Source organism: Hoplias malabaricus, chromosome 7 (genome assembly GCF_029633855.1).
Source record: "Hoplias malabaricus isolate fHopMal1 chromosome 7, fHopMal1.hap1, whole genome shotgun sequence".
Taxonomy (NCBI): Eukaryota; Metazoa; Chordata; class Actinopteri; order Characiformes; family Erythrinidae; genus Hoplias; species Hoplias malabaricus.
The window spans coordinates 35,786,603-35,799,555 of NC_089806.1; the positions used below are offsets into that span (position 1 = coordinate 35,786,603).

The following is a 12,953-nucleotide window of genomic DNA, read 5'->3' on the forward strand; positions in this document are numbered from 1 at the left end:
TTTCCTTTTGGACATGCTTGACTTTGGGCTTAGGTTTTCAGGCTAAACAGAGAAATCCTGTATTACCCCTCCCCTGGATTTAATGTTGCATTTCCCTAGAGTCCCTTCAATGTTGTGTTTTCCGTTATTTTTTAGTGCTTAAATATTGTTTTCTCCCTCTTTTTTTACAGAAACAGTTACTGTAGGTAGGTTTCCTCACCAAACACAGTGTATTTCAAAAGACGCAGTAGTTGTCTTAAAATCCACAGCACAATCCACACGTTTTTATAACTGATTCAAATAGAAAAACAAATGAAATCATCGAATTTAAATGGGATGTTCATTTCCTAATTAAAGATGCTTAAGGCATATACCAGGATGTTTGAGAGTAATGTCAGACAAAGGTTATTTTGCTATTGTACAGGGCCACACACTACAATAGCACAGCACGACAGCAGTATTAACGTAAAACCCCAGTCTAGAAAACATTTTGAATGGTATGGGAAACATTGGAACACGAGATGTTTGTTTTTTATTTGTTAATATCTATCTAATCCTTGTAGCTCCGACTTGTACCCAATAGAGAGTGTGTAGTGCATTTTTAAATGCAATAACAAAGACCCTGTACTAAAATAGTGCAATGTAATTGCACATTGTATTTTTTCAAAATAAACAATGTTCATTTATGCAATATATTTCGTAAAATGTTCAAACAGTAAAGTATTTGCAGATTTTTGATTTTGCAAATACTTTTCACCAAAGCCAAAGATCATTTACAAATCACCACTTTTTTTTCCATTTTCCACATCATTCCAGATTTTCTAATTCAATGGTACAGCACTGTGTCCTAGTGTTCAAAACAATGGGAAATATTATTTATATATACAGTGAAAACCAGTGAAATTGCAATTGAATGCATTTGCTTTAGTGTTGCTGTCATACAAAGTAACCATTTTGGAAAATAACTCTTAATTGTCATTCATTGTTAGATCCTTCAGTTCATCTTGTGCATGTTTTGTGCTTGAGAAGGATAGGAGAGTCAAAGGAAAGGTATTTTCAATAGTCTACAGTAACTATATTATCTAAATGTCTGTTTTCCTTATTTACAATCAGTTTATTAAGTTTTAAAATTTCAGAAAACAAAGCTGCAACTTGCTAAGACACTGAGTTAAATACAAAATATTTATTTTACAGCATGATTTGCCTTGGCGGAAAGAAAAAAAAAAAGCAAAAAGAAATGTCAGGGTTTGACCATGTAAACCAGTGCTATTTATGTAAATTATTTTTACATTTAACAAATGAATCAACTCCAAACAACTTACACAAAAAGACTTAATATTACAATTTACAATACTTATTACAATACTTAATATTGTCTATTTTTTTTTTGAGAGAGAGAGAGAGAGAGAGAAAGAAAGAGAGTTGCATTCTAATAGTACTATATGAAATTTACCGAGTTAATTAAGCACTTACAGTTGCAGATTCATAATTCTACACAAGATTTACTGGTAAATGCTACGAGTTACCACTGGAAGCAACTACCCATAAATAAAGCTTTAAAAGTTTAAGTTCCAAAGAGAATAACTGATGGTTTGCAAAAGTATCTGAAGGTATCTCAGATTCCATGTAATATACATCCCTTTTCACAAATAGGGAGTTAAAACTTATAAATCTTCTCACATTCTAGTCATAGAAACATTTAGTAGTTATACAAAGACACCATCTGTGTGAAAAAAAACAACTGATGGCTGAACAGTATACAAACATTTGAAAAACATTTTCTCCATGTTCAAGGATGAACGTTCTCATGAGACGAAAAAATAGACTTGTGAACAGCAAAACAGTGTCCTCTCATTTTGTAATGACCTTGGCAAAACAGAAGAAAACTCATCATTTAGACTAAAATAGTATTTAACTATTTGCTTAACAATACAATCAAACTCTTCTTCTACGTAGCTCCCCAAGCTAGAGCTAAAATTAACATTTGACTCAGATCATTGCTGGAAATGCAGGTGCATACAGAAGGGTGAGAGTAGCTTGCAGTAGCCATGTCCCACAGGAAATAACTTGATCATAACCAGAAGCATAATGTTCTTTATGAGTGTATGTGTGTGTGTGTGTGTTGTGCTGGATGAATCAGAGCTGGAGTCTAGTTCTTAATCCTGAGATCAGTCAAAAACAAATCTTTGTTGGTATTAATTCTTAGTTCCAATTACTCTGAACTTCTAGAACATTCTTATACTGTAATAATTGGAGTCCTTTGGACATTGAGAGCCTTCTTTATCGTGCCAGCCGTAAACTAGCCTTAGACCTTGTGATCTCTCCAGCTCTGATGTGGGTGGTGTGTATGTTTGTACTCTTATCTGCTTCACGTTTCAAAACAATTATGTGAACTGATTAGCCAAAACATTCTGACCACCCATTTGTTTTCTACACTCAATGTCCATTCTCTCAGCTCTACTGACCATACAGATGCACTTTGTAGTGCTACAATTAAAGCTGTAGACCACCCGTTGCTCTGCATACGTTCGTGTTCCCATTTTACCATGCTCTTTGTAAGGACTCCTGCAGAGCCGGTATGATTTGGGTGGTGGATCATACTCAGTGCTGTATGTAGTGTGTGTTGTGTTGCTGGAGTGCTGCTGGAGTTTTTGAAGCCCTCAGTTGCACTGCTGAAGTAAGAAGACCATTGAGGAACAGGCTGAAAGTGGGCGAACAAAGTGTACACAGCAACAGATGGACTACAGTCTGTAATTGTATAAATAAAAGTGCTCCGGTATAGTCACTGGAGCTGATATTATTTCTGATCTGTGTATGTATTTGCATTGAGTATCCAAATATCTTTCAGCTCAATGTATGATATTTTCAAGCAAATTTAATCACAATGATGCCAAGCTACATAGTCCCTAAGCACTTATCATAATCCCAAGGTCAGAGTTTCTCCCTTTGTCCAAATTTTTACAGACAGCAATGTACTGCAGCAGCAAACTGGTATTTGGACTCTCTTAGTCTGTAATCTGTTAGTTATGCAACAGATTACCAGTGGGTTTTGGCACAACAACTTTGTGTTTTGGCGCTCCAAGTTTCTGACATAATGCAAAACAGAATCTGCTTGAACTACCTCTGAGAAAAATAACCCCCAACTGGACATTTGTTTGCCTTTGCAGCCTTTCAATCCTCTTCGAAATTGTCATATTCGTGATACAAGTATCTTGTTGAGAAAACCAAGTTAGCAAGCGGTTGCTATCCTGCAGTGATGAACAGATTGATGGAAAAGTAAATAGACAAATATAAGAAGTGGGAGCCGCCTGTCTCTTGCATCCTGAGCACCTGCTCTCACAGTGTAAAAGAGCTCTGTTTGGGAGCATAGGTCACTTCCTGGGGAGCGTCTGGGTTGTTGTTGTTGGAGGCGGGGGATCCTGGGATGGACACGCCTGAGCGCAGCGAGTCCCTGAAGGGTGAGGGTGGAGTCAAGAGTGTGAGTTTGCTCTGTGCTAACTCTTCCTCTCCACCCTCTTCTTCTTCCTCTTCCTCCTCCTCCTCCTCTTGTACAGCACTGTCATACAGGAAGCCATGAATTAGGTCGAGAGCCTCCATTTCAGAACTCTCCTCAGAAAACATCTCGGCCTGCAGGGGTAGAGGTAGTTGACTGGCTAATGGGTTATATGCAGGACTCGGTCTGCCAGTGGCAGTTACTATTTCGTCAAAAGCAGAAACGGTAGAGCTCAGTGTATCCACCCGTCCCGCTTCTAGTTGGTCAGAGGGGTGGTTAATCAGGTGAGCAGGCGAATAAGAAGCTAGCTCCCTTTCATCTTGCGTTGTTCCGTTCTGGTTCCTTGGTCTCCGCCCCCCTTCGTCGTCCTCCTCTCTGAGGTTGTAGAGAGCCTTGTTGTCAGGTTGCGAGCCGTTGCGGTCTGTGTCGAGGCCAGGGTTGTACTCAGGGTTGGGGGCTTGCGAGGCATTAGTTAGGGGTCGTATGACCGCCGTCTGACTCTGGCCGACCGCTTGCCTCCTCACATGCACAGACAGTCTGTGGAATACACTCGACCCCCTCCCCTGGGGCCGGGCACCTGATTCAGACCATGACACAGACTTTCCATTAGGACTATGAACGAGACAGAGACCCAACGTTATTCCCGTGGGGATGTGGCCAAAGAGCAACACAGACACACAGAACAACATCACAACAACATCATCAGTACATCGTCATGACATCTCAAAACATCATTTCTAGAATCATCTCTAATATTGTCTTTAAGGGTTAGTCTTCTTGACTTAAGATCATTATAATTTAAACACATCATTCAGAGGAACTGGGTTAGAACATGCTTGTCACTGGCTTCATAATGACTGGTTCAAATAGCATTATGAATGTCAGATGGCTCTTTTGTCTGCCATCTCCTCCCTGCACTGCTCCGTTTTGCACTGTACATCATGCAGAAATGAACATAGGCCTTCATGGAATTCCCCTCAACAGTTTCAGATCCCTATGGCATTCTCTGTCCAGGTTTAGTGCTGTGCATGCAACACACAGCTTTCAGTAGTGTAACAGAGTTAAGCAGAACAGGCAAGGGACAGAGAAGCCTCAGAGCTGAAAGCTGCACTTCTGTTAGAGTAAGCAGGGCACAGACTCAAGGAGTAACGTTCTTAATAACTGGGTTAAATATTTTTTTTTGCAGTGAAGAAGACGGGGGACGGAGTGCAGCGGGTGGGGTTTGAGAAGTGGGTTAATATTGGGGAGGGGGACTGCGGGCGGGTGGTTTGATGAAAATTAGGTTTTGCAGGAGAACTCGGGACAGACAGAAGACAGCTATGCAGTGCCTGGCGCTAACAAAACACTACATACATACTCCGGTTTGCAGCAGGGAGAAAAACATGGCAGAGCTAACATCAGAGAGAAAACTGAAATACACACATGATAGAAAGAAAACTAGCAATGCTACCTACATGATCCAACATGTTGATGTGCTACTTAGAAAAATAATTGTTATTTCCAGTGGGCAGTTTTAATACAGTGAACTTAGTCTCTTCTAATATTGTACCAGTGTAATTTCTATAGACACACCTATTTAGGCTAAAATTGTGCTCAGGAAACCTTATCTTGGATAACTACGCTATTGCAGATCATACACACCTGATCCAGTTATTAAACCATGATTGAGTTATGTAGGCCTGCAATGCTTGGGCATTGAGTCCACATTTGCAAAGTTATTCATATGTAACTAAGAATGCATTAGTTGATTAACTTCACACTGGGCCACATGTTTGCAATCTGAATCTAGCATCTATATATCAGCAAATTATCTGATTGAAAACATGCATAACCAATGTGGGGCATGCTCAAGGTCTCTTGCCATATAGAAAACGTTTGACATGACCAAAGTGTAGATTTTGAGAATTTTGGGACTTTACAATAACTCAGTAACTAGTTGAATCAGGTGTGTTTTCTTAGGTCAGGAAGTGAAACCTGTAAGAAAGCAGTTCAAGGTTTCGGAAGGAAGGCATAGCTAGGCTGGGTTGTAGATCTTCAGGAGGAGGATTGGTGATGGCTGGATTAGCACTAGGTTTAGGACCAGAACAAAACTGGCCCATTATGTTTCACAGGAGTTTGTCAAAAGAAAACACGTATCTCCAAAACAGTAACTTTACAGTAGAAGGAAAAACCTTCTCAAATTTAAATGGAAGTCAATGTAAAAAACTATTTCCAAGCACATTTGGAGCATATCTATTGGTCCATTCATCATGAAATTGGAGATACATGTTTTTCATTGGACAGTCATGATATAGAAACTAAGCAATGTATATATATTTCTGTCTCAGTCCAGTGATACTCAAACTGGCCCTCAAGGACCTCCAGATGGTCTACATTTTTGCTACAAGTTCAATATACATAGGGGTAAAGCAGAAATGTAGACACTATGGGGTCGTTGAAACTTGCTCCTAACACAATAACTTAGTGTTGTAAAAGCTGCATGACTTTTGACTCACTTGGTGGTGCTGGTTGCATTGTTGTTGTTCTTCTTCCTGCGGAACATGTTAAGGAAGCTGTTGCTCTGACAGGCTGCAGCAGCGGCCTTGCCGTCGCCCACGTGCATACGCACTACGTCCGATGTGGTGAAGGCGCTGCGTACGTTGCGCTCTGGCTTGGCTATGATGATGTACATCTTGGGCGTAAACATGCAGCCCAGGGCCACAGTGACGCTCAGACTGACCGAGAATGACGTGGTGATTATCTTGTAGTTGGAGCCAAAGTAGATGGGCACAAATGCCAGCCAAATGATGCAGGTGGTGTACATGGTGAAGGCAATGTACTTGGCCTCGTTAAAGTTTGCCGGCACATTGCGTGTCTTAAAGGCATAGTAGGTGCAGCTCATAATGAGTAGGCCATTGTAGCCCAATGGTGCCACTACACCCAAGTTACTGGTGTTACAGATGAGGTAGACCTCGCGGATGCTGGGGTAGCTCTTGACAGGTTCGGGAGGCTCCAGCACAATCAGTGTAATCTCTAGAGTCAGCTGCAGGCTGATGAGGATGAAGGCGATTACCACCTGTGCCCAGGCGCTCATGAAGCGTGGTTTGCGTGTGCAAATTTTCTTTTTGCTCCCGGCCAAGATACGGGCAATGCGGTTTGTTTTAGTGACCAGGGCTGAGTAACACATGGCGGATGAGAGGCCCACAAGGAGGCGCTGCAGGTAGCAGGAGATCACTGTGGGCCGTGCAATGAGCGTGAAAGGGCAGATATAGCCCATGAAGATGCCTGCCAAGATGATATAGCAGAGTTCACGGCTGGACGACTTCACCACTGGCGTATCCCTGTACTGGATGAAGACGAAGGTGACAAAGAGTGTCACCAGGATGCCAAGGCAGGAAAAAACAACGGCAACAATAGACTCCACACTACTCCACTCCAGGCATTTAAGAGGAAGAGGCTGACACTCTGAAAAACAGAAGGAAAGAGATAGGGATACATTCAAATTCCAAGACTTATTGCTTAAAGAATAAGGTTTGATCTGAGATGCCCGTTTCACAAAGCCTTACAGCAATATTAGTCCGCATGTACATAACAGCCAACTGTGAAACGAGCAGGAGTTCATTGGCTTATTTTTCTAAGAAGTAGCTTTTATTAATTCAATTTTTCAAAAATGTAGAAAGTAAAGTGAGGATAATTGTGAAAATCAAAGCTTTCAATTGCTTTATTTTCAAAAATCAAAGCTTTCAATTGCTTTTATTTCTATGTAGTATGATCTCCACAGAAAAAAATATACGTGACCCAAAAAAGACAGAAGTCTTCCACTGAGCGGTCAAGAGCTCAGCCATGATGAGTCCAAGAGCTGTTTATGACTGGAAATCTTAAACTTAGCCTGCCCTAGAGCAGGTTAGGCATACAGCATAAGAAATCCTGCTTCATGAGACAGGCCCAGATCTTTCTGCCTTGAAGCTTCATATTTGTGTATGTAAGTGACCCACATCTGTCATTAGTGTGAATTCTCCTCTGCCCTGAAAGGACCCGCGTGTGTATTTTTTGACATTAATAATATCACGTGCATGACCCACATGCACCATGAGCAGCAACAAAAATGCCACATTTGCAAGACAATCTAACTTAGCCGTGGTGATAAAATGAATTAAGCAACAACAAAGACCAGTGTCACAAAGAAAGTTGACTGAATCATTTTCAGAAATATCAACGTATACCTACACTTTTTTACTTTCAATTATCCACTTAGAACCTGATACACTGCAGACCAATGACCAGTGATATGAATATGCATGTGATGTTAATAAAACACAAGCATAGCATATGCAATCTACAGTAAATATCAACAATTGGAGGCAAGTAACTAGGAATCAGATACTTTCAATGTGCACACACAGCTTGTATAATTTCCATAAAAATACATGAAACGCACTGGTATGCTTTGGAGCAGCAACACATGAGCCTACATTCAATCTTCCCAATGCCAGGCATGAGCTAGAAGAGCAAATAGCCTGTATATACACTGTGGAGCAGTTTAAGTCCATTCTACAATTGCAGACTGTAGTCCACCTGTTTCTCTGCATACTTTTTTTATCCCCATTTCACCAATGTTCCGGGCCACCATAGAGCCGGTATGATTTGACTGGTGGATCATTCGCAGCGCTGCAGTGACAGTGCTGGTGATGTGTTGCTCTGCTACCAGTGGATTAGACACAGCAGGGCTGCTCGAGTTTTTAAAGCCATTAGTGTAACTGCTGTACTGAGAATAGTCCAACAACCAAAAGTTATCCAGCCAACAGCATCCTGTGTCCACTGATGAAGGACTAGCGGATGACCAAGACAAAATGTGCAGCAACAGATGAGCTACTGTCTATGACTGTACATCTACAAGTTGGACCAACGAGGTAGGAGTGGACACACACTAACACACCACCACATCAGTGTCACTGCACCACTGAGAATGATCCTGCATTATGGCGGTCCTTTAAACCATTGAAGAGCACCATGAAATGATGATGAGAACTAATTGTAAGTGTTCATCCATTAATAGGAAATGTTGGTACAAAAGTTTGGTGTCCAGTCACTATATGAAACTGGTCCAAATTCGATCTACATTGATCAGATTAGTTTTTTAAATAAATAAAAACACCTCAGTATCACAATCTGCAAAGGGAAAATAAATACAGAGACAGAATAACCTGAGGTGGGAATAGCAGTAAATGAGGGAAAGACAAATAGTGATGTGTGTGGTAACGTGTTAGGGAGCTCATTGAGATGATAAAGATTTATGAGGGAAAGCATTTCATAATTTAGTTTTATGGAGAGCCATACTGTCGAATCATAATGCATTGCATTTGCCACCAGTGCTCCCCTGCTCACAATTCTCTATCATTTTCCACCTCCTCCATTGTACTCTGTGCACCTCTGTGCTGACCTTTTCCCCCCTGTTTTCCTTCCATCCTCTATCTGGCTGTTCCAGAGACTTCTCTATCTCACATCGTTGGGTCTCGCAGGTAATCAGAATTCCCCAGCTCTCATGCCCTAACTGTTGTGCCTGGCACATGGCTGCTGGGTACTAATGGGATTCCAAGCTCACAGTTGCCCACTCCTCTCCACACTCCTGCACCAAGCTGTCAAAACAACATGCAGCTCACAAGAGGGACTAAGAGAGAGAAGGAGTAAGGATGTGCGTTGGGGAGTAAGAGAAAGAAAAGGCTAAGAAATAGAGAGCTGCCTCTGGGTAGCAAATGTGTCCCCCAAATATGGTTTAAGTAAGAATTCTTTGTATGAAAGACTGGGCAAATTGATAGATGAGTTAACTGACTAGTGCCTGGACGGTCAACTGGTGCAATGAGTATACTTAATATTAGGGATGCGGCGATCCGATATTCAGTATCGATATCGGTCTGATTCTGGCCTAAATTGCTGGATCGGATATCGGAACGGAACAAAACATGCAATCCGATCCATTAAATATAAAAAATTTGCAAAATGCGGTAAGCCAATGCAGCACTTTCGCATAAGACCGGCAGGCATCACATAATAGAGTGACTGTTGTGAGAGGCCTGTAAACATGTCAGTAGTGTCAATTATTTTTTCAAAAAATCGGTTTAATATTGATATCGGCAGATACCCAAATGTAAAATATCGGTATCGGTATCGGACCTAAAAAAGTGGTATTGTGCCATCCCTACTTAATATATCAGTGTCTCAGTACTCAATAATGTTGATATAATACATATGGGCCCTGTGAAGGACTGGTGCCCCCTCCAGGGTGTATTCCTGCCTTGCGCCCAATGATTCCAGGTAGGCTCTGGACCCACCGCGACCCTGAACTGGATAAGCGGTTACAGATAATGAATGAATGAATGAATAATACACATGGTTATGCCACAGTTCGTGAAAGATTAGTCATGCAAAGTTTCTAATGAAGTCAGTGATATTTATAGGGTCATTTTTCTGCTTTTTAGCATTAACCAACACAAATATTCTAGAATGTTTTCAGACAAAATGTCACAGAAACACAGAAATGTTCAAGAGCTCAGGTACTGCTGTTGGATGATTAGTTCTGGATCACAAACTCTCTGAATGTTTGAATTATATTTGTCTGAGTTTGGAATATCTGAATGACCAGCCTGCTTTTTGTCCTCTGGCCTAGATTCGTATTTTTGAAATCTGATTTTTTTAGACTTTAATTTATAGGCCTGTATTTTTTAGATCTGTTTTTAAATCTGAATTTATTTTGTGAATTTGTCAAATCTGAATATTTCACCACCTCAAAATTCAAGTTTATCAACTGCCATACAAAAGCAAATCAAATATGAAATATTCCCAATTCAGATTCAAATACATATTTCTTTGATTTAGCTTCATAAATGTGCCCTTAAGCTCATGTGCACCTGCTTCAGGGTCCATCTCATCCCATTCAGTGGTGATTGTGCAAGTGGTGAACGCACCTTAAAGTGTCTAAGTCTTCAGATATATGTTGACACACTGTATGATCTTGAAAGGTCATGGAGCACGAAATGTATTTATTAATGTGATGTCTAGAAAAGCCACCTAATGTGATCCTCCACAGTGAGATCATCCATAATGTAGAGATGACGTTCACAACAGCGCACTGATAAAGATTAATGCCATAAAAGACTGTTTTGATTAACTAATTAATATAATATATGCAGCGATATATGGTCCAATCTCTTACCTGCTAGTTCATCATCAGGCCACCATCCCAGATCACAGGCCTTGCAGGTGAACTCATCCTGTACATATTCATTATCCTTGCAAGTAGTGCAGATCCAGCAGCAGCTCACCTCCCCTTTCCGGATCACCTACAGACAGAAGTCAAAGGTGATGGCCTTTTAATGTACTCCTTGAAATGTTTACACGATCAAAATGAGCTGCTCTTATAGAGAGACCATGGGTTAAAAGGGCCATTTGGAAGGTCTATCTTGTTTCAAGTTGTATGTTTGCTACTTTGACCCGACAGACGTACTCACTCTCTTTCTCACTCTCTCTCTCTCTCTCTCTCTCTCTCTCTCTCTCTCTCTCTCTCTCTCTCTCTCTCTCTCTCTCTCTCTCACACACACACACACACAAACACATACCCAGACACTATATTATATAAAACTTTTGGTCAAAAATCATTAGTTAATCAGCAGAGACATGTTTGGTCTCTCTAATGGTTTTTATATATGTAATTTATGTCTGGTTTCCAAAACCAAGCTTAAGCCAAAGCCTAAATTAAATGCTGTGCTATATATTAGTTAATACACTTTATTTGAAGTAAGGGAAACATTTTGTGAATTTGATATTTTCTGCGGGAAAACTGTTTTAAATATTCCACTAATATAAATCTACCCTTGCCATACCAAAAAAATGCTACAGGGACTAGCAAGGTGTTCCCACTGTGTAAGATTTTTTTATTTGTTGCTGAGTGACTAAAGACAAACTAAACTACAAAGATATTAAACTCATACAAACTCACACACACACACACACACACACACACACACAGTACCTTGATCTGTCCCTTGGAGCAAGGGTCACTGCAGACAGAGCGTACCATCTCACTATGGTTCGTCATGAGCTTGTAATCATCAATGCTCAGGAGACCCTCATGCCATGAGCCCACATTGATGTAGTCATAGCGACCCAGCTCCTCCACATACTGCAGATTCATAATGTCATACCTGAGGGAGAAAGAGAGAGAGACAGAGTTACTCAAGAAGAAAGAAAGAAATGTACATCAATAGTCCCCTCCCTAAGGCCTTGTAGTGGTAAAACTCTGGGGCTCACAAGTGGCCAGGTTCACACACTGTGTGTTCACAAAACACCTTGAGTTCAGACAAAGTGTCTCCACTCTGTGTTGGCCCTGTGGGACTTAAACATATGACCTACTGCTGTTTGTGCCCTGACCCATAACGCTCGCAACAAAGAGAACAAGGTGTGGTTTGGATGTGTGTGTGTGTGTGTGTGTGTGTGTGTGTGTGTGTGTGTGTGTGTGTGTGTGTGTGTGTGTGAAAATAGGAACCTTTCAGAAGATTTCAAAGTGAAAATATTCCAGGTTTTGTTCACACAATGTGATATAAGGACAGCTGCTGTCAAATATATATATTACTTTGACGAGGTACAGATTAAGCAAAGCCACAGGTAGCTAAGATAACATTAGTTCTATCTAAAGAAGAGCTGCAGTTCTCAGTGTTTCAGCTCTGACCTGCTGCTCTCAGCGCTGCCGCAAAACATACCACTGTAGGAAGGACTGTGACTCCATTGGCTGCACACTGAATGATGGACAGATATCTCTAGCTGCTGATTGGCTAAATAAAGATGATGACCAATGAAAAGTGTGTTCTCTGGTTAGGAGCCGCGAAGACCTCAAAAATACAGAACAAAACACGTATCGTATAGGTTAAAAACCAAACACATATTTTAGAGTCCAAATACGGGCCAATTCCGTAGTTTACGGGATGGTTGGGCACACTACGTGTGCGTATTCTGTCAACAATACGGTGACAGACAACCGTTGTTGAGAATGAGACCCCAGACAGCGAGCATATTTTGGTCCACTGGTGTAAAATTGATGGCACACCACTGCTGGTCCACGATCGGATCACTCAGATTACTGTCCTGTGTACAAGATATACCTAATTTTTAATCTTCTCAACAGGTTTTAAATTCACAGAGACTTTTAATGTGTAATAATGTGTACACTAAATTGTAAAACAAACTAGTACAGACATTACCAACAAATATGACAGATATAATAATGAGTATAATCCTGCTGTAAAATGATTAAACTGAAAATGATGATGCTGTGCTGGATTAAAATTATTTACTAATCTAATTTATAAAGAATAAAAGATTTATTTATATTTATATATATATATATATATACTGTACAAAGAAAAGCACATTCACACACACACTCATCCACCTGGATGTAAACATCCACCTGCATTATAGCAATAGTGAAGGTGGCAGCAGCGTAACTCCA

At 40.7% G+C, this 12,953-nt stretch overlaps 1 protein-coding gene across 1 annotated transcript in view; it reads right to left on the bottom strand.

The window, feature by feature from the left end:
* Positions 1-1,193: 1,193 nt before the first annotated feature.
* grm1a (glutamate receptor, metabotropic 1a) overlaps positions 1,194-12,953 on the bottom strand; it is a 42,257-nt gene continuing 30,497 nt past the window's right edge. The window contains exons 6-9 of the mRNA XM_066676693.1: positions 11,478-11,649; positions 10,662-10,788; positions 5,968-6,916; positions 1,194-4,084 (exon numbers count right to left, since the gene is read on the bottom strand). Coding sequence (XP_066532790.1) covers positions 3,316-4,084; positions 5,968-6,916; positions 10,662-10,788; positions 11,478-11,649 — 2,017 coding nt within the window. The 3' untranslated portion in view covers positions 1,194-3,315. The remainder of the gene's footprint in view (positions 4,085-5,967; positions 6,917-10,661; positions 10,789-11,477; positions 11,650-12,953) is intronic.